At 35.3% G+C, this 21,880-nt stretch overlaps 2 protein-coding genes across 5 annotated transcripts in view; one reads left to right on the forward strand and one right to left on the reverse strand.

The window, feature by feature from the left end:
- SAV1 (salvador family WW domain containing protein 1) overlaps nucleotides 1-3,625 on the forward strand; it is an 8,945-nt gene extending 5,320 nt beyond the window's left edge. The window contains exon 3 of the mRNA XM_081829762.1: nucleotides 2,229-3,625. Within this exon, the coding sequence (XP_081685888.1) occupies nucleotides 2,229-2,430 (202 nt within the window). The 3' untranslated portion in view covers nucleotides 2,431-3,625. The remainder of the gene's footprint in view (nucleotides 1-2,228) is intronic.
- Nucleotides 3,626-4,132: 507 nt separating this feature from the next.
- ATL1 (atlastin GTPase 1) overlaps nucleotides 4,133-21,880 on the reverse strand; it is an 81,523-nt gene continuing 63,775 nt past the window's right edge. Inside the window, exons 8-15 of one of the 4 annotated variants that reach the window (XM_006731116.3) lie at nucleotides 18,330-18,422; nucleotides 17,108-17,246; nucleotides 12,360-12,487; nucleotides 11,013-11,069; nucleotides 10,063-10,134; nucleotides 8,177-8,608; nucleotides 6,913-6,927; nucleotides 4,133-4,992 (exon numbers count right to left, since the gene is read on the reverse strand). In XM_006731116.3, coding sequence (XP_006731179.1) covers nucleotides 4,882-4,992; nucleotides 6,913-6,927; nucleotides 8,177-8,608; nucleotides 10,063-10,134; nucleotides 11,013-11,069; nucleotides 12,360-12,487; nucleotides 17,108-17,246; nucleotides 18,330-18,422 — 1,047 coding nt within the window. In that variant the 3' untranslated portion in view covers nucleotides 4,133-4,881. Of the gene's footprint in view, nucleotides 4,993-6,064; nucleotides 6,846-6,912; nucleotides 6,928-6,966; nucleotides 7,683-8,176; nucleotides 8,609-10,062; nucleotides 10,135-11,012; nucleotides 11,070-12,359; nucleotides 12,488-17,107; nucleotides 17,247-18,329; nucleotides 18,423-21,880 lie in introns of those variants that run through there. The other 3 variants (XM_006731117.3, XM_081830544.1, XM_081830543.1) reach the window with 3 other exon arrangements.

Below are 21,880 nucleotides of genomic sequence, written 5' to 3' on the forward strand. Positions count from 1 at the left end.
TAAGAAACAACAAAACAGTGTATTGGGAAGTATTACATGAGAAGGGAAGTAATTCCCATAGAAACAGCAGGGGGCAAGATTTTGGAATGCAAATGGGTGCCCTGCATACTTTTCTCATCTGTGCTTTTCTAGAGCACTTTTTCTTCTTCCCAAAGGATTTTCTGTAAGTACTGATTGTTGCTTCTACCCTTAATCCTATTTTTGATGCTAAATGCTGTGATTGGGAAGTCAGGAAATTGCCTGAAGCTTTTTTTCTTTTTCCTTTTTTTTTTTTTTAAGATTTTATTTATTTATTTGATAGAGACATAGTGAGAGAGGGAACACAAGCAGGGGGAGTAGGAGAGAAGAAGCAGGCTTCCCCGCGGAGCAGGGAGCCAGATGTGGGGCTTGATCCCAGGACCCTGGGATCACGACCTGAGCCGAAGGCAGACGCTTAACGACTGAGCCACCCAGGCGCCCCTTCTTTTTCCTTTTTTAAAAACTTGAATGCTTATACAGAATGATGTTCATATCTTAAAACAAGTATGATATTTACCAATTTAGTCTTCTCCCTTTTTACTTGCTAGAAAGTACACAGATGATAAATGAGCTTTAATGTTCTTATAATTCAACTGGCATTCAGAATTTAAGCATTTTGAATCAGTAGACATTGCTGAAATGCCCGTTAGCTATGGAATTCTGACTCTAGAGGATTAAGATTTTTTGACAGGAATTATGAATTTGTTTCAAACAAATAAGATCCTAAGCTACATGAATAGCAGAGGTTCTAGGAAACACAACTGTTACTTCATAGAGGCTCATTGAGTATTTCTTATGGTATCTCTCTAATTTATGTTGGAGTTTGCCACTAAAGAGAATATAAAGCTTTCTACGAAGTATACCTATTAATAGATTTGCAGTACTCAAGTAATTAAGTAGGTAAATTTGGGATCCAACAAGATATGTTTCTCTTGTGGTTCTTCATATTGTACTCCTGGTATTCCTGGTTACACGTACCCAAGTTGTACAGAAATGATAAGTCAATGTGCCAAGCATAGTCTGTGACTCATACTGACTGCTCATTACTTGTTTATTGTTTCTCGTTTTAAAAAACCTTTTAAAAATATATATTAGAGAATCCTTTTGGAATAAGATGTTAAATGAATTACCAAACAAAGGATCATTGGGTAGGAAATATTATAAATGACTATTAAAAATAAATTTACTAGAATTTACAAAGCTTCTGATTATATCTATTCTGTAATATGATTTGAGAAGTGTAACTTCACTATCATACAGGTATATGACCTGCTGTAGTTCAAGTTCTTTGTCTAATCTCAACATTCAAAACTATTACTCTGAAGTAGTTTGGTCCATAACACCGCCTTTCTCATTTTTTGGTCACTAAACAGTTTTGCAAGAAATATATGGCCTCTTCAGGTTGTTTCTTGATCTGTAAGATGGGGAAATTGGATCAGAGTGATGTCTTCAGGTCTTTCAGTTCAGAGTGTAAATTAAATTACTGTTTTTGTTGCATACTTCCCTGTCAGTATGGGATCAACTTACCATTGCAGGAGTACTAAAAGGCCTTCTGAGATATATGTAAATACAAGCTAACATGAGTCCTTCTCCACATACTTCTACAGTATACTTACTCTCATTTTGAAAATAACTTATTCTTCCCTTTCTGCCTGATTTTGTTTTGTTTTAATCAACCTCAGGAAAAGAGCCCACGAATGATGGTTCCTCTTCATTCCTCTTTTAGTTCCTTGTTTGCTGTAGTGAACAGCATTCCTCAGAAAGTTCTGTCAACACTAATAACACAAGTGACTTTGCCCATTTTTATGTATTGTCTTTGGGCATAATATGGTCTAAAGCATTCTTAAGTTCCTGACAATTAAACTTTAGGTGAACTTATGAATAGCGTAGAATATGTATTCTTCTGAAATTATAGAACCACAGTGGTTTGAAATCTGTGTTCATTGTTGTCTAATGTTAATAGTAGAATAATTGATAAAGAAATTGGTATTTTTTAACTTAAATTGAAATGAAGTAGCATCAGCAGTTTTCTCCTCCCCCTAAAAAAATAGTATATTTAAGTAAGTTAACAACTGAGTTATTTTTAATTAAAGCTTATGGTTTGTTTAGATGTAATAAAGTTGATCTTTATAAAAATACATCAGTTTGTTGCTGTAAATACATATTTATGTATGTGTTGTGAACATATGCATGATTATGTTTTAAAACAGATATGACCACATTCTGAAGTGGGAACTCTTCCAGCTGGCTGACCTGGATACATACCAGGGAATGCTAAAGTTGCTTTTCATGAAAGAACTGGAACAGATTGTTAAAATGTATGAAGCCTACAGACAGGCTCTTCTCACAGAGTTGGAAAACCGCAAGCAGAGACAGCAGTGGTATGCTCAGCAACATGGCAAGAATTTTTAAGTTAATTTTTTAAAAATAAAATTTAAGTTTTGTAAGGGCTTTAAAGTATTTTCACAGATTAAAAAAACTGCAAACAAGTACTTTGGTTAATAAAGGCAGCTTTTTGGAAATTAAAAATTCTAATTTTACATGTATTTTGTTATTAAAAATATTTTGAGAAAAAAATGATTATTATTTTAAGAGCCGACACAGCAAACACTTCTAAATGCTATATATTAGAAACTGCTTTGAATATTCTCAGTGAAGACAAATGCAGCAAGAAATGTCTCATTATAACCAGATATTAAATAGGAATGATCACTTGGTAAACTTGGACAGTAGCAATATCTTTCTTTAAAAAACAGAACCTATGCAGTATTTAAAAAAAAAGATGTGTACTGCTTTAATATGGAATATTATCTGGAATCAGTTAGTTTAAATATTACCATTGTGCAGTTCAAAACACAGAATGGGATTTGGGACCTTAATTGTGATAAATGTATATATATATAATATATAGGGTTCCCTCCCAAAACGTAAAGAACCCTTTTGAAACATGTTGAGAACATATTTTTTGGTATGAAAGGGTAAAGGGCCTGTAATTTTTTAGGAATAAATGTAGGCATAAGGTCTTAGCCTGTATGGGAAAGGTGTATACAGCACTCAAAAGTTGCTATCATTTCCTTACTTTTGACCAGGGCTCTTAAAGCATTTAGTACATGGCTCTGAGACAGTGGTGGGTCCCCGACAGTATGTAGCACACTGCCATCCCCACAGACTGGGTTGAGCTGCCAAAAATGACAATCAGGGATTCATTAAGAAATCTTGGTCATTAAATTGATTTTACATATTTTTTATCTTCTAAGGATTTGTCATAGAACTTTAAAACCTACCATTTCCCTCCCAGTTTTTTTCCTTTTAATAGTTAAGACATTGTTCATAATTAGTGCAGTACATTTGATTACAGAAAAATTTATGGCATTTTTAGCCTATAAATCTCTAGAATTCTGTGAATTTCAATATTAATTGAAGTAGCTCTTCAGTTACATTTACATGTGTTGTAAATATGTAAATATATTTTTAGTTTAGGTAATCTTCCAAAATACAAAGCACTCCCAGTTAGTTATCCGTGAGTTTGAATTGATAAAATGTTGAAAATGTTAAATGTTTGATTTTATATAACAAGCTTATTAAATATATTTTTGTGGAAACTAAATGTGTCATGTTTGAATCCATGTTTTTTACATAGTGTTATAAATATTTGATTTTTCCATTCAGAAGGTCCAAAAAGCAAAGGAAGCAGTATATAATGAAAGGGATATTGAAAAAATGAAAATAAGCTGGTAGAATTTTATCAATTGGCAAAGTTATTTTTCAGAACATGTAATCAAACTTTTCTAAGATGTAGGCTTATATGTCTTAGGAACTCTCATATAGTCTTCTATCTTAATCATTCTTTCCTGTTACTCATTATTTTGTATTACTGTTTAATTTAAACATGGCTAAGCCATTTCTAAGGAAGTTAGAAATTACTATTTTAGAGCTCCCAGATTATAGAATCACTGATTTAAAAGAACTGAAAGGTACCTAAAAAAGGGATTAGCATACATTTCTTAAAGTGGAAACTCAGATTTGTAATGGTTGTCAGCACTGAAGAAAATGCATTTTTAATTTTAAAAAGAGAGATAAACCTTTATCATTCTGTATCAGTACCTCCCAAACATTTCCAAATTCAGTATTTGTTTTTAATATTAGGAACCAGAGTAAACTTTAATAATAGGTCACATGTTAAAAGAATAAACCTATGAAGAATACATTTCTTTGTGTACCAAATGAAAAAATATACAATGCAGTGAAACTCAAGTACATATACAAAGTGATTTTTTGTGCATTTTTGATCAAGAAGTTTATATTCTATATTAAATCATAATATAAAAGAAGCAGTATTTAGTTTTTGATAAAGCAACTGAAAAGCTCTCAAGTGTCTTTAAAAATAAAAGCTCATGGTATATATAAGATGATACAGATTGAATCAAGCCTGTTGAGTTGTTATGCTATGCTTAAATGGATGACTATGTGAAATAATTTAAAAATTCTGTAGAAATTAAATGAGCATATCCAAACAAGGAGTAATATTACTACATGGTTTAATTATAACCCAGTAGTAGAATTTAGTAAATTCAAGCAGAACATGTGTACTGTCATCCTAAATAGACAAACACTTTAAATTATAACAGCATATCTGAAGACAAAACTAAGAAACTGTACATGTTAACAAAAATGATATAACCATGCATACATACATCTGCTTATTAAACACTGAAGTAAAAGAACTAAACCATTTTGAAATTTTCAGAGGAGCTTGGTATTTTACTCTGTCCTCATAGAAGCACTTTGAATGTTTGCATGGAGACATAAAACTGAATATTTAACTGACAATTGGTCATGCACCTGTACTTCTAAAAATTTGGATTAAATTTTCTTCTTTTCTGATTGTTCAGTAGATTCTGACTTTGGCGCAGGAAAAGCTTGATGATACAGATGTCTGTGGGTTGCTGCTGCACTGTAAAGCTTGTATAAAGCCTAGAAAGACAAGAATCAAGATTATAATTACAGATGTAAAATTTTTCCTTTTTAGTGTAATTAGTTTATGTACTATATAATTAGCATGCTAAATGTGGAATCTTTGTCATTAGTCTAAGATATAAATTAATAACTAATAATCTTAGAACTCAAAAATACTTTAGCTTGTCCACTGTATGTTTTTGCTTTTGTGGACTGATCTTTGTGGTGGTAAATGGTTTATTCTCAGACTGCATTTCCTTGGACTTTGCACACCTTTTGGAGCAGGGCTTCCTAAACACTGTGCCCCAGGGGTGTGCTGAGAACTCATATTGTGAATATTACCAGTTTTGGAGGAATTATAGGATCTCATAACTTCTGACTGCCAATAGCTGTTTTATTATACACAGCTAGGCCACTTGCTGTCCGGGCTTCCTTACAGGTTTTTCAGAATGGAACCATTTTTTTTCCCCATTATTTCTGGATGTGGTCATGCCAGTAAGTACATATGTTGCCCCTCCCCTTGCCACACTGGGATCCTTCATTTAAACATTCTCTTCCCTCCCTTGTTTCCATTATTTGATTTATATCTTATGAAACATTTTTCAGAAGCATTACCTCAGAAAGCTTTTTCTCATAAAGCTCTGGTTGTTCTTTGTGTCTACAGTGTTTTTGAATCATAGGAATTTTTACATACTGCTTTACATAAGTGTCCATGAATATTTTTGTCCTTTTTCCCCCTCAGTAAATGTCTAAGGTTCATTCCCTCTTCTGATTTTCATATATTGAACCCTCAGTTAAAACCAACTTTTCTGATGTAATTCTGGAGTCTGTGAAGAGTCTGAATATTTTTAAAAGCTTAATATCCTTTAAATAGTAACCAATGCCCAGGAAATTCCATTAATTTTTATCTTTTTGAAGTCTCGATAGCTGTTTTCTTAAGTCTAAATAATGCCATCATCAGTTCTGTGAATGCACATTGGTGTAAATTGGTATTGTCCTAGATCTATCATAATCCTAACGTTCAACTTAGATTTTTACTTTTTTAATGAATTTGTTTTACTGAATTTTACATAAAATACTTCTCTATTGCTTGTATTAAATGTATCATTGGTATTGATTAGACTAGGACATACTCCAGTTATATGTAACAGCAGAAACTGAGGAAAGAATTATGTGCTATCTCAGTGGTTGTTCCAGATCAGTTTTGCTTCCTGAAGATAATGACCAGAATAACTCTACAGAGATAATTTTTCTTATGTAACAAAGGATTCTCTCCTGCAAGCCCTGGTTCTTACCTCAGAGTTTTGCCCATGTGCAATAGGAGAAATGAACACCAATTTACAGGTCGGTCTGAGGAATGCTAAGAAAGTTACACTTTATACTGGCCTGGAACCTGCTCAGAGTGGTAAAGGTAACTGTCACTCAAAAGCCCGCGTTAAAAACATCTAAAGGTTGTAGCTCCATTTCAATACTCTCTAGTTGTTAGGTTTCCTCAAGATGCATAACTTTTTATTTCACTATGCAGTAGAGCAAAATGCACAATGTTGGAACTTAAGAATTTTGGAATTTTTTACACATTCAGGAAATAAAACAGGATATTCTTGATAATCAACTCTTATGTTTCATATGCAGATCAAATCACATAAAATGTCTGGAATAAATACAGTATTTTAAAACCATGTTAAAAAATCACAGTTAAAATTGTGAATCTTAGAAGAACACAGGAGCAGGTGTCACCAAAGATTTTTTTAAATTTAAATTCAATTGACATACAGTGTATTCGTAGTTTCAGAGGTAGAGTTTAGTGATTCATCCGTTGTATATAACACCCAGTGCTCAGTCCATCACCAAAGACTTTAATCCATGAATGCCTAGTTGGTTTATAAAATACCATAATTTTTATAAATATATAGCTCTCAATTAAAAATTTTAACTTACCTCATTTGTACTTCCCTGTGGCAAAGGCAGTTTAAAAGGGAAAAAAGAAAAGTATATATCCTGCTTCATTAATAGCATTATGATAATTCAACTTCGTCTGTAGTATTTCTGAGCATTTAAGAACAAATACTCCTACAGGTTTTTTCAGTTCAGATTACACGTTTTATCTGAATCTTTCGAAGAACCCAACTGTATATTCCTCAGAGGCTTCAGCATCATATTCTAGGAAGGCTTTGGGATTTACCTCAAATAGCCCCTCTTTAGTCTTCTAAGGTTGAGGAGGTGTTTGAGACAGCGGCCCAGAGGATTCAGTTTTTAATTCATTCTTTACCCACAGTACTACCATTAGTTTATCTTAACTAGATTCTTTAAAGGCACATGGTAAATTCATTAGTTAAAATTCCATTTTAAAGAGTATATGTAAGTATAAATGCTGGGAGAATTGTAGCTATTACATGCTACCTGCAGAACATAAGTTCAAAAGTCTTAACTCCAAAAGTTTATGAAGAATCTCAATTTTAGCCTCACTAAATGCCCCTAAATTTTCATAAGGTAACTGAAGACACTTCCAGAATGACAGAGTGAGTTCATGATCGTTCTAGGTGTGTTTATAATTGTCTTCCCTACCCACCCATCATCAATTATTTGAACAGTGGACCACAGTGACCCTGACTCTAGGCTATGGTTAATTGAAACATAAAGGACAACTGACCCATGAGCAGCTGATCCAGAGGCTGACCTGGACTCATGCTGTGGCCCGGTACAAATGCCTAGTTCAGATAGAGACAATCTGAAGTAATCAGATCTTTCTTTTGCTTTTTAGGAGTTTATACTAAAAGAGATAGTGATACAACAACTTACGATAGTGGTTCACATACACAGCCAACGCGAATCAAATGTTAGGTTGTAAGTACGAAATAATCTTCACACATAAACAAGTCACAATCCGCTCAATAAAAACTCAGCTGTGCTTTCTCACACTTCTTTTTAACAGCTTTAACTTTTAGGATAAATAAAAGTAAAAAAACAAAACTGCCTAATCCACGGATATTTGAAGACACTGAAATGTTAACTGGAAACCAGTTACGTAGGACTTCACATATTGTATTACAGTTAGTTGTTTGTGTCTGGCCATCTTGACAGATTCTAAAGCTCTTGAAGACTAGGGCCCGAGTCAGGTTCACCTGTTTAGTTCTAACTCCTAACATTGTGTCTGATACATAGTGTGCTACAATTAGCTGAAGAGGATTAAAAGTATTCTTACCTGGTCCCACAAGGCTGCAGCCACCTGGTCTATTACAGCTCCCAGCTCTCGGTATTCCCCAGAGTAGCGGATGTATGCCCAGGTGCACAAGGTGATAAGAGTCAGTCCCATTATCATATTGCATAGGCTAGCTATAATGTCCAAACCAATGAATCCAGTCACACCAGCAATCACGTAAGTGATAAAGATGACAACAAACAGTGTGGCTGGGGTACGAGCTGCATGGAAGATATTTTTGCTATCATTGTGCTTGATATACTGGATGTAAAGTTCATCTATTTCACTCTCCAACTGTTGCAGGTAACGCCGGCTAAATTCCTCCCCACCCATCTTCTTCACCCCTCGGAATAGCTTCACAGATTCTTCCTTAAGCGCCAGATGTTTGGCCTGTAGGTCATTAGGTGCCAGAAATGGTTTGTCACCACCACAAATCTGTGTCAATAGAGAAGTGCTGTTTATGCAATGCAGAGTAAAATTAGCAACTGTATCACAATCTTCCACTTAGCTAGCTGAATTTGTTAGAACACAATAATCAAAAGGAATTTACATACATGTTTTGTCAGTCCACATCTTTGCGCACTCCATATCACGCATGAGTGTAAGTGGGACCAGTATTTTATAGATGACTTATGTAAAGCCATTCTTAATTTTTTTTTTTTTGACGTGGGAAAGAATATCCAAGACTTAATCCAAGTTCCTCAAGATGAAAAGGCATGATTCACAGAATGAACCCCAAATCAAATAAACTACTTGTATATATACAAGTTCCTCTGGGAAATTTATTCTAACTCCACTAGAGTCTTTTTGGCCAATGAGATTTAACTTAAAACAATAGCAATGTTATAAAACTTGAAAGTAAAATTAGGAAAAACATGTTCTTTGGCAGTTTCACTGATTTTGTTTGAATGGAGCCCTTTCACAGTATTTCCTTCAATAGACTAAATGGGAGAATATTCAATGTTCTTGGACTACATTTTCAGTTTTTTCAAAAGTTACAAGGGAAATCTCAGTTACCCATACCTTTCACTTTTGTTATTTGATATTTAACTATATAAAGCATACTCTCATTCTAGTTACCCTTTACTTATGTTGTGAACCATTCCTTATACTGTATTTCCCTTGACTCTTGAAATTCCATCAATTTTGGATATAATTTATATAACATGATTTTCAGGGGGAAAACCTATCATATTAGTAGATATGTACAATAATTATTAGATTAGCATCCTAATCCAGAACGTTAAAAAGAGGAAATGCAGTATATAGAAATACTGGCCCTTGAAGTTTAATTTCTTTTTTTCCCTAATGGGTTTTTTGGTTTTGTTTTCTGTTTTTCAGAGAGAGTGTGTGTGCTGCGGGGGGGGGGGCGGAGGGCCAAAGGGAGAAAGAGAGAGAGAATCTTAAGCAGATTCTAAAGCTCTTGACCTGAGCCCAAACCAAGAGTTGGATGCTTAATCAACTGAGCCACCCAGGTGCCCTAACGGGTTTTTATAGTTAAGATAAAAATACTGAAATTGTTGCATGAAGGGAGGTGTAGTGGAGAGGGTAGCACATGTTATTTTAGTCACCAGAGCTTATAAATAGTGGGAAGATGTGGGGAAGGAGGGAGGGAGGGAAGGAAGGAAAAGAAAGAAAAAGAAAGGGAAAAGAAAAAATATATCTCTAATGTAAAGAGAACACATTTATGTTTTAAATTGTGCATACATAGTGTTCCTTTCCTAAAAAATATTTTAGGTATACAATAAACAGAAATGTGATATATAGAGGCTGAGAAAGAATAAGTCAAAGCCACTTCTTTGCATGTGTAGACAGTGTAACTTGGAAGAAAAAAAGAATGAGCTCATGGAAGAAATACTGATTTTATTTAAATATTATTTAATTCTTACCTCTTCCATCTTTTTGTTGTATGTATCCTTGGCAGTTGCCACGGCCGCTAAATTGTTAGCCTCTGCTGTGGCCTTTGGACAAAGTACAAAATATGATGTAAAATGGAATTCATATTTATTAAACCTTCACAGGCAATTCTCATTTCTGAGTATCATGTGCAAGAAATGTACAAGAACACAAGGTCATGAAATAATTTGAAAGTATTCAAGTATTTCCACTACATTTTAAAAAATTCATAAAATTAAAATTTCAAAATACATGTAAGTTTATTCGGTAAGCCATAGTTATAAAAATGAATTTCCATTTGGAAGATTTTTTCCTCTTAAAAAAATATTTTTAAGCCTCTCACCAAACGGGGGAAAATCTATAAACCCAAACATATGGGAAATAATACACAGTACATTTTGTATGTACTAATATATATACAAACATGTCTTAAGTTTAAGGACTGATACTGATAGAACAATGTATCACTGGTAACAAAAAGGAACGATTAAGAATTTAATTTTTTTAGATAGGTAAGGAAAAAGCTAATTTCTCCTTTCTTAAAATGTTTAGTTGTAGAGACCACTTGTTTTAAAACCTGGACCTGCTTTTCTACTTGTTACATGTGTGACCCTAAGCCACAGTATGAGTCTGTTTTCTAAACCAATTTTGTACAAAGAGAATGAAAGCTTTGGTATAAAGTGCTTATATGTCAGCACAAGTGAAGCTCCTCTATGTGTACATGAACCTGGTTAGCTGAACACACAAACAGTAGTTAACAGAAAAATAATCTTCCAATAAATCATTCCAATATTTTTATTTGCTGATTTCTGACTGCCAGATCGGAGCATATCTCTAGCTTAGCATAGCATAAAGCTAAGGAAAGCTTAGCTTTAGTGACAAGTATGTTTTAAAACGTCATGCCTCCTGATTAGTAAATACCTGTAACATGAAAAAAAAATACCTGTAACATGGATTTGGGATGTGGTAATTCTTCACCTTGGTAGATCTTTATATAAGCCTTAAAAAAAAGGAAAGAAAAAGAGAGACTCAGGTTCAAGTAATTCCATTCCATATTTCTCCAATTCTGTTAAATTGTTTTCTAAGCTAAGGTCTTGACAGTTTGGGGAACCATTATCTTTCTCATTTTAATTCCCCCTTTCTTAGTTCTGTTCCTTTTTCGTGAAGTGCCCTTTTCACACAACTCCTCTTGCCAACCCTACCCTTCTTTTTTTTTTTAAAGATTTTATTTATTTATTTGAGAGAGAGAGAGAGAAACAGCATGAGAGGGGATAGGGTCAGAGGGAGAAGTAGGCTCCCCGCTGAGCTGGGAGCCCGATGTGGGACTCGATCCCAGGACTCCAGGATCATGACCTGAGCCGAAGGCAGTTGCTTAACCAACTGAGCCACCCAGGCGCCCCAACCGTACCCTTCTTAAAGGCTTAACTCCCTGCCACCTCCTCTAAAACTTTCTCACATCCTTCTGCTAGGAGTAACCTTTCTTTTTCAGTTACTCACGGGCATTTGTACCTGCTGATGTCATAAGCCTTATGGAAGAGATTTCTGTAAGGGTCCTTAATCTCCTGCTAAATGCTAAGCTCTTCCATAGTGTTAGGCACAGTAAGAATTCAAATTTTAGGTAGATAAATAACATCTCATTTATTGCAAAGAGTGATGAAGATAATCCCACAGGAGGTATGTGACAGGATTTTAAATAACAAAAATGTGAATTTTAAAAATTGGTATTTTAGTCCTTGGAGCATCAATCCACAAATGAGATTGGTAACTGAAATTCCCCCACTGTATGTGGTTGGTTTAAAAAAAAAAAAGTGTAGTATTCGGTGCTACCTAAGGTAAACAAGTAAATGCAAATTTAAAATAATTCCACTTCAAATCGGCCCTCGGTGCAGAGACAGAAATTGCGGAAGAATTTTCTCCAATAGGAAGGCAAAGTAGAGCCCCTTTGAGAACATCTTCAGAATGAAGGTAAAATTCTGTATACCTCACGACTGAAGACTACTACATGTTATGGACCTCGAGCAACACCTTCTCCCCCAACAAACAAATAGACTTTACCAACTCTTAGATACATTCATACTTCAAAATATATTTCTCTCAAGATAGTTATCTCTTAAGAGTTTTCTTTAAAATTTTAATTTCAGAAAGCAAGCTCCTCTTGGGAGTCTAATGATTTTTTTATTTTTATAGATTCCTCAAAACTTTGCCCCCATATTATAGAGTCTATAATTTTTTTGTTTGTTTCAAGTAGGAACTGCATTCTAAAACAATGCTCTAGAAATGAGAGTGATACCTTGAAGTACTCCACCAGACCTCGGCAGGTGATTTTGTTCCCATTGATCTCTTTAATATCTAGGCTCTCAGGACTAAGTAGCCAAGGAATGAGTATTTTCAAGTTTTTGATGAATTCATCATCTATTTCTACAAGTAAAACACATTCATCATTATTTTAAAAATCCAATCCAGTCCTCCATGCCATACAATAAAACATCCTTTGATTTCCTCCATTTCTTCCCCAGTGATAAAGCCTTCCCTCACTTTCCCATCATCTAAACAACTCCTGCAGCCGGCCCACTTCTCTCGGGTCGGTGATCCTCCTTGCCTAAACTTCTACTGCTAGTCTTTACTTCATTACATATTTACTTATCCTCCACCCATAAAATAGCTTTCTTGATGTTAAATGTTAAATAAATATTTTATACCCTATTCACATAACCATTTAAGTATTCCGATGTACTTAAGTTTGTTGGTGGTTTTCTAAATGGGGAAAAGGCCAGATATTTACTGGCTTATAGGATATATTCCCTCCAGAAAATGTTATGCTCAAATTGCTGTTTTTAGTGTACCCACCTTATGAAAAGTATATAGAACTGGGTAAGGTGTGATAACTAGAACTCAAGTTCAGAAGGACAGTGCCGGTGATGCCACCTCTGCTGGTGAAACTCACCAGTACAAATTAACATGGCAAGAGGCGGCCATGGAGGCAAATCAGAGGATGCCTGAGTTGTTCACCTATCATGTTTAGGACATTTGATTACACATTCCCATGTTCTAGCATTAGGCTTAAGCTTAACCTTACATATTTAGCAAAGTAACACAGAAAATACATCTTCAGAGAAGTCTTTTGAACAGTGATAATTTCTGAAATCATTAGTTCAAAAGATACAGAAAAACACAACCTACATAAAAAGCAAGATATGTCCAGAGATTCGATATCTTAAGTAAATGTAGTAACTGCCTATAATTTTTTTTCTTTTTTTTCCTTTTTTTTATTATGTTATGTTAATCACCATACATTACAGCATTAGTTAACTGCCTATAATTTTTAAAAAATCTGAATTTCAGCAGAGTCACTGAGTTTTCAGGCTTCGCGACTAGTGATTTCTGAGGTCTTAAGAATAAAGATTCAAATTATGTGATTGTGTTTGCATTTTCCTTGTTTGCTATTACAACCCCACTATACACTGAAATACCAATTTACATAAGAATTCATGTTTCTCTTCTCTTGCTTGCTGCTTTTATGAGATGTACGAGCATAATGTTGGAAACCCTTCAGACTTATTTTACTTCATGTTTTGTACACCTCGGAAATTTTAGTGCCCATCTTTTATGAGTACTTGTAGAGGAGTTTATTTAAATGTATTTGCTGTTTGCATTGTACCAATTTTTACTGAAAATTTTTCTTTGTATTGTATTTTGATTTATTCAAATTTATCTATTCAAATTTCTCATTGTGGTTTGTTTTCTAGTTAGCAATATGCACTAATACTACTGGTGTTTGTATTATGTTACCACATTCCATGTTGTGTTTTGCTGCCTGCTGTGCATCTGTATTCACTGATACTAATAGGTTTCTTTTTTGCTATATGACTTTATGGGTTTTTTTTAGCATTTGTAGAATATTATTATATATCTAGAATGTATGAATTCTTCCTGAATTTCTGTATAAAACAAAAACCTTTCTCATTATAAAACGACTTTAAAATCACTTCCAACACACGTATTTAAATTTCACCCTCCCATTCCCTTATTGGAATGGAACTGGAATGGAATAAGATACACCTGTGTATCTAACGCACCAGCAAGTGTGGTAATTATCATTAACGTAACCAGCATATAACCACATATTTGGATTAAAATGTGTTCTGAAGGTGGCATGAGCCACAGTCTTTGTTCTCACTGAGACTGCCAATTTTGGATTCAGAAAGTACGAACCAAATATTCACAACATACACAGGTGGTGAGCTCTTGCTAACAATATTAGTTCAGCACAGTAAACACATGACCCAGAACATCTGCAGACCAGATCAATTTACAGAGGTGCACTAACTAGCCCTGGCCCACTGCAAGAATTCAAATAAACGTGTGGGTAGATGATGATTCGGGATGATGTTGTGTTTCCATCATTTCTTCAAATAATTTTTGCCATAAGAGTAAAACTTTGCTAGGAATTCAGGGGCTGGGCCAAAGTGGTTAATCTGTCACAATCACTGGGGACATGGTAACATTCTTTATAAGAACTCTGCAGGGCAGATGCACTGGTTTAGCACTGCTGTGTAAAGCAACCAAGAAGATATTTTCTCAGGATTACCTTCATCAGAAACACCTTTTTAAAAATCATCACCTTGCAATGGTGTTTGGCTATGCTTCCTGAAGTCTAACTGAAGCTGCTAAGGAAGTATCTCCACAATTTATGATGTGGTTACTGGTCATTCTACATGTGGTACTGTAACAGAGAGCAACCTCAAAAAGAAAGGTAACTCCTTGTTAGTTAAAAGATTCACTAAGCCAAAAGAGGTATTCACTGGGCACTTAGAAAGAACTGGTTGAACCTGATCCTTTTGATTTCCTATGTGGGATGTCATTAAATCAATAGTTGATTTGAATCATAGTATCATAAGTTTCATGTAATATGGAACATGGTAAGACAATTTCAATAATGTGAAGGACCATGAACAATATAGTAATTATAACAATTATTACTATTGGTAGTGAGCTAGAAAGTTATTTCTACAAGTCTGTGAAAGAGTATGTGAGAATTATCATCAAAGAACAATTTTTGCACAACTGTTTATTCAGAGACATTTCTTCCCTAGAGGAAGAAAGTTATTCAGATGCCAACCCTCTGGAAAACAGGACAGCCAGTGGACAAGACATCCTGGATAGAAACCACATCAACTTATAAGATTCAAAATGGGATGGAAAAACAATGTGGACAGCTGACTTTCAAAACTGCCCAAGGAGAAACTGAGACTAAGTAGAACATTTTGGCAAACACAGAGATACAGCAGGAGTCCTATAAAGCCTCATCAAAATGCAACTTTGATGGGCACCTGAAGCTGCTTTTCATTTCTTTTTCTCTCAGGCTAACCACTTTGGTACACTCATAATTTTGGGGTGCCTGTAAAGCAGTTGTGTGGGTTAATATATGTTTAGACATGTGAGTAAAATTTGATGGGAAACAAATCCATTAAAAAATGCAGTTCTATATCTGTGTGATTTGTCTTAAATTCTCTCCCTGAGCTCTTCCACTGCACAATGTGTCAGTTAATTTAAGAACTGTAGCTGTATACTACAAGAACGGAACAGCCAGAGTACTCTTTTGTCCCAATAAAGGACTGTTGTTGAAGGCCTGCCCCTCCCCGGCCTGGTTACGACTCCCCAACTCCAGAGAAGAAAGAGGGGCCTTGTGGGAGCCCTCTCTTTATGTCATTTACTCAAAACACACCGAAGGCATTAGGTAACTACACAGTATCAAGAGGTCTGTGCTCACTGGTGGGCTGGAATTCATAAGTGATAGTGAAATGAAAGAATCCTGCCGTTCATGCATTAATATGTACCTACTGCTATCTGTTCTGTTTATATAAAGATCATTTAAAACATGGAAGAAATAATGCTGATGATTGAGATACTTGGGATTCTATTTATGATACTGTCATAGTTGAATAGAGGGCATCTGAGTATAAATGCCATGGATACAGGGGGAAAAAATAGGTTTGCTTTTCAAAGCTGCCAGTTCCATAAAGGTGGATAGATGTTACGTTGTTCTTTTTTAAGAGGAATGTTAAGGCCCTTTGCGAAGAGCTGTGCTGGAAAGCTTGTTACGGCACCGCCTCACCAACCCTGGCACAATGCAGAATGACCACAGTAAGTTAAATGTCGGAGCTCAGTGGCGCGGGTGTACTCACTGCCAGGCTTATAAGTAAAAAAAGTCAGAAATGTCTTTGTACTACTTTGTATTAATTACAAAGAAAATATCTAAAGACCTGGTGATTATTTATGAGGAAATACTCACTTCTGTTTCTTCAGACCCCTACGTCCACCCCATCCCATCCCTTTTTCTAACAAGTTGGGTTGCTTTGGAATCCTAAAATGTGAGTAATGCCTCTGTTTGACAAGCAAATGCTATTATTATACTATTAGTATACATTATTTCAAAAACACTCTAGTGCTTTTGGGCTTTTCAGAAACTGGTCCTCATTCAGAAGATTTCATTTTTAGTGAAGCTTTTAATAATTTATAATTAAATTCTTCAGTAGCTTTTTTAAAGAGCTTGAGTTCAGAACTATGCAATGTTTCTTTCGATCTCTAGTTATATAACTTATAACAATAATTATATAACTTATAGCATTTGAATAATATAGACATCTATTTTTCTCCTCTAATGTAAGTAAGGAAAATTTAACAGTAAGACATTAAGGAGCATTTCTCAATGCACAGAGGTGAGCAGGAACCTCTGTGAAAAGGGGAGAGTCACTGCCTCCCAGGTGAACACAGGATTTTGCCTATTTTCTCCGTGTATATATTCAGTACCCATAGAATCCTACAGTTCATCAAGGGGTTGTGCTCCAGCACCAGCCCAGGACTCCCAGTTCTCTTGACAATTTTTAATCATCAGCCTCATATAAGTGGATAACCTAAATTAGCAGCTGTAAGCTCAGTAGATAAAATGACAATTTTATAACCAGGATAAGTAATGTAAACATATTCATTAAAAGACAAAATAAATAAAATCTTTAAAAAAAGAAAAAAAAGACAAACCTTTCAGTTTTCCATCAAAGTTTGGATTGGTAGCTACTTTTAAGCCAGGATGAGGTAGCAGAAAACAGGAAATTTTGGTGAAACAGGAATGGATGTGTTTTCGAACATTCTGTAGTTCTTCGTGCTGGTTCCCTGAGACCTGCAGCAAATCATTCTAAAGTTTAAACTACTTTCATCATAAACTGAACTCCAAAAGAATTCTGTGACATCTTCTATTTGCTACGTCTGTCTGGTCCCACAATGATAAAAATGACATGATAGGACTGGTACTGAAGAAAAAATAAAGTGTTGGGTGAACGGCCATATCTAAGTATAGCATACATATGGCATTATTTTTAGAATTAACAAATGTTTACTCTTATGCTAACTCAGATGGGCCTTCCCATTTTTTTAGTACAAATTAATGGGGTTTTATTCTAGCTAGTTCTTACAAATTCCACTTTTAATTCAAGTACTCATAGGAAACATGAATAGATCATAAGATATTCCTACCTTCTTTTCAGGAGATACTCGACAGCCTCTTGTCACCTGGTAGGTATACATTTAAATTCTAGAAAGGCATCTGAATAATTGGGTATTTATAAGCTAAATTGTCCCCATTTTTTCAAATGTATTTCACAGTTAGTTAATAGTACAACTACCTAAAAGTAATTATAAACCTAAAAAGATAAGCTGAGAGATCCTGATTATCAAGAAACCCTATTTAATCTTGATTTAAAAATTTTTCTCAATAGTTATTTGTCGTGATATCTGTCCATTGTAAACAATTCATCCAATATTAAACTATCCTGACATCGAAAATGGAGAATCCTCTCATTTCACTTCTGTGAACTATTAGCAAAATGTTCTAAGACTGACTTTGGGGATTTCAAAATTAGATATTTCTGTTAAATTGACTTTTAAACCTCTACTAAAACATGACTCCAGATTTTTGTACTGTCAGCCTTGAATGGACTTAATTATTCAAATTAACAGATTTATCATTAGGAATAAATCACTGTTTTGTAAATATCTACAAAAGAATTATCTGTATCATAATTATTGATAATATTTAAAACTGTAACTCTGAAAGTATTGTATTAAATACCAATCTTTGTTCATAGAGACACTAGAAGGGTCAAATAAGAATATATCTAATAAGTATCCATTCCGCAAATCATTGCAACAAAAATAATTCTATTCACTATTGGTGAAATTTCATGCACCTAAATATCTAACAAACCTTGAGGCGTTTCTCCAAGAATTTGGAGCCACCTTCAGCTCCATATGAAAATTCGTATGGGAAACTCCAATCCCGAACAAGAAATATCAGACTCTAAGAAACAATAAGAAGAAAGGATTGATAAGGGGACTTTAAATGGCCTTCCTGGGCTTTATATTGAAACCAATTAAACACTATTATTATCATTTGAATAGAGTTCTACACCACACTGTAGAATTATAAAAGCAAACATAAAACCTTTGAAAGTTTCTGAGCAATCTCTTCCCTATGAGATCATCCTTCCTGTACCCACTAAGTGAAAAGAGAAAGCTGCCCCAAAACTCATTGTAGTCACATAGAGCCATTAAGCCTGTTTGAGGGCACCTCCGTCTCTTATCTCTTGGTGGCGTGCGTTCATCTTGGCAATTTGGGGACAACTTTTTATGAAGACTCAAGTTTTATTTGAGGAAAGTTTTATCATCTCTTTAAATATTTTTCCTTTATTACATTTGTCCCATTCTCTTCTTCAGAGGCTCTCAGTATACATACACGGTATGCAGGCGGGTAGGAATCCAGGTTTTATGGGGCCCAAAGCTTATAAAATCTGTTGGGGGGAGGGCCCAATAGGAAAAAGAATACATAATTGGGCTTGAAAGTGAACATTTATTTAGAATGAGAAAAATAACAAATTACAAATTAATAAAAAGCTGACGAATATGCAAACACACAAATCCAGAAAAAAAAACTAACATATCTTTGTAATAATTTTTTTCCTACTGTTTTTGGCTGCAAATGATTTGATCACTTCATCGTATGATGATTTCAAAATACTCTGATAGAAAGCTAATTCAATCTGTTCTCTAACAAGGCCACATTCTTTATCATAAAAAATTATTATTATTTTTTAAAGATTTTATTTATTTGACAGAGACACAGCGAGAGAGGGAATATAAGCAGGGGGAGGGGTAGAGAGAGAGGGAGAAGCAGACCTTCCGCTGAGCAGGGAGCCCAATGTGGGGCTCGATCCCAGGACCCTGGGATCATGACCTGAGCCAAAGGCAGACGCTGAACGACTGAGCCACCCAGGCGCCCATAAAAAATATTATTGATAGTTTAGAAATGTTTCCATTTCAAAACTTATTTGTAATACCATGTACATTTTTAGTTTCCTCATCTGTCAAGTACGGATATTAATGGAACCCACCTCACAGGACTACTAAGTGACATATGTATAAGGCATCTCTGGAAGGGTGCCTGCACATAGTGCTGTGTTAGCTATCTGATTTTTAATTTAATGGCCACATATTTTAGCAAATGGATAGACCATAGTTTATTTTGCCATTATCCTAGATGTTTTCCAGTTTTTCTATTATTCTAAGAAATGCATTGATAAACATCCTTGAAGCTGAATATTTGTTCACATGCAGAAGGACTGGATTTTATCAGGGACTGCGTTTCCAAAATTAGAACAATCATTAGAATTATTGGGAAGCTTTTAAAAGTATAGAATTCTTGGGCCCCACCCCAGACCTCTTGAAACCAAAGTAATAGTAGTTTTCCTTTAAGTGCTTATTATATGCCAACCACAGTGCCAGGAATTATACACATGATATTTCATGCATTCCTGAAACAGCCAAGAGACAGGTTACAATTTATGATTCTTTTCAGAAGAGATCATCTAAAAAGCCCCACCACCTGACATTAAGGACTTGGCCAAAGGCACAAAGAGATGGAACAGCTCTGGGCTGTTTAACCCCGGGCTACTTCAAAACCCCTGCAGCACTGGCTCAACAGGAGCATCAAACATGCACCGTAGTTTACAGTCTGATGTCTGCTAAAAGCATGCTTTTTTAAAAAAAACATTATTTATTTTAGAGAGAATGAAAGAGAGAGAGAAAGCACGAGTGGAAGGGCAGAGGAAGAGGGAGAAAGATTCCCAAGCAGACTCTGCTGAGCATGGAGCCAGACGTGGGGCTTGATCTCAGGACCCTGAGATCACGACCTGAGCTAAAACCAAGAGTTGAACACTTAACTGACTGCGCCACCCAGGCGCCCCTAAAAGCATGCTTGCATTTATTTATTATTTATTTATTTATCTATCTATCTATTTATTTATTTGATTTTATTTATTTGACAGAGACACAGCGAGAGAGGGAACACAAGCAGGGGGAGTGGGAGAGGGAGAAGCAGGCTTCCCGCTGAGCAGGGAGCCCGATGCGGGGCTCGATCCCAGGACCCTGGGATCATGACCTGAGCCAAAGGCAGATGCTTAACGACTGAGCCACACAGGCGCCCCTAAAAGCATGCTTTTATATAATTAAGAGATACTTCAAATTTTAGTTTCTGAAAAAATGTAGGAAACTGAGGAAAAAACCAGTAGTTTTTATGAAATTAGCTATCTTTAAATGATCTTTCTAAAAGTTTTATACCTTCTGAGCTTCTAACTGAATCTTTATTTTAGTCTTGTTTATTAAAATGTGTTGATATGCCTTTTTAAAAAAGATTTTGTTTATTTATTTGAGAGAGAGAGCATGAGGTAGGAGAGCAGAGGGAGAGAAGCAGACTCAGCACTGAGCGGGCAGCCCAATGTGGGGCTCAAACCCGGGACTCTGAAATCATGACCTGAGCCAAAGTCAGACACCCAACTGATTGAACCACCCAGGCGCTTTTGTTGATATGTCTCTTAATTCTCTTTTAATCTCTAGGTTCTTCCTCCATTTCTTCTTTTCCCTTACAGTTTATCTATTAAAGAACCTAGGACTTTGACCTGTAAAGATTCCTATAACCCGGACCTTGCTGACTGCATATTCACAGGCAGTTCAACATGCTCTTCTGTCCTCTGGATTTTCTGCAAATTGGCAGCTGGGTACAGAACCTTGATTTCAGGTCATATTTTTTTGGCGGAGTGCTCTTCTATCAGGAGGCACACAGTTTATGATTATCTCTCCTTTGGTGAAATTATGTCGTCTTTGCTTATCTGAAGTTCATCTGTCAGTAGCTTTCTCATTAAAGGCTCATAAAAACAATATTTTTTGCATCCTTACGTGTTGATAAGTTTGTGACTAGTTATAACAGTTGTGACTTTCTATTTGAAAGTCAGTTTTGCTGAATATAAAATCCTTGGCTCACATCTTCTCTCCTGAAACCAGGGGCACTTCTGGGTTTGCACTACGGATTTTTAAAATTTATTTTATTTTATTTATTTATTTAGTGTGTGTGTGTGTGTGTGTGTGTGTGTGTGTGTGTATTTTCTGGAGAAAGGAGAGATTCTTTTGGAGAGGAGAGTTTAAAAATACCGCTGGGGCACGTGGCTGGCTCAGTCAGTACAGCATGTGACTCGATCTCGGGGGGCTGTGAGTTCGAGCCCCACTTCAGGTGTAGACATTACTTAAAATAAAATCTTAAAAAAAAAAAAATCCCTATCCACTATCTTAAACAGTCCACTGCCTTTAAAAGATGCCCATTTTTGTCAAAATGAAACATAATAATTTTATAATTCAGAACATTTCTAGCTAAAATATGTTATTTTGAAAACAGAAATTAGCTAGGAAGCAATTTTTGAAAAATAGAGG

Source organism: Leptonychotes weddellii, chromosome 9, assembly GCF_054177405.1.
Source record: "Leptonychotes weddellii isolate Sample4059 chromosome 9, ASM5417740v2, whole genome shotgun sequence".
Taxonomy (NCBI): domain Eukaryota; kingdom Metazoa; phylum Chordata; class Mammalia; order Carnivora; family Phocidae; genus Leptonychotes; species Leptonychotes weddellii.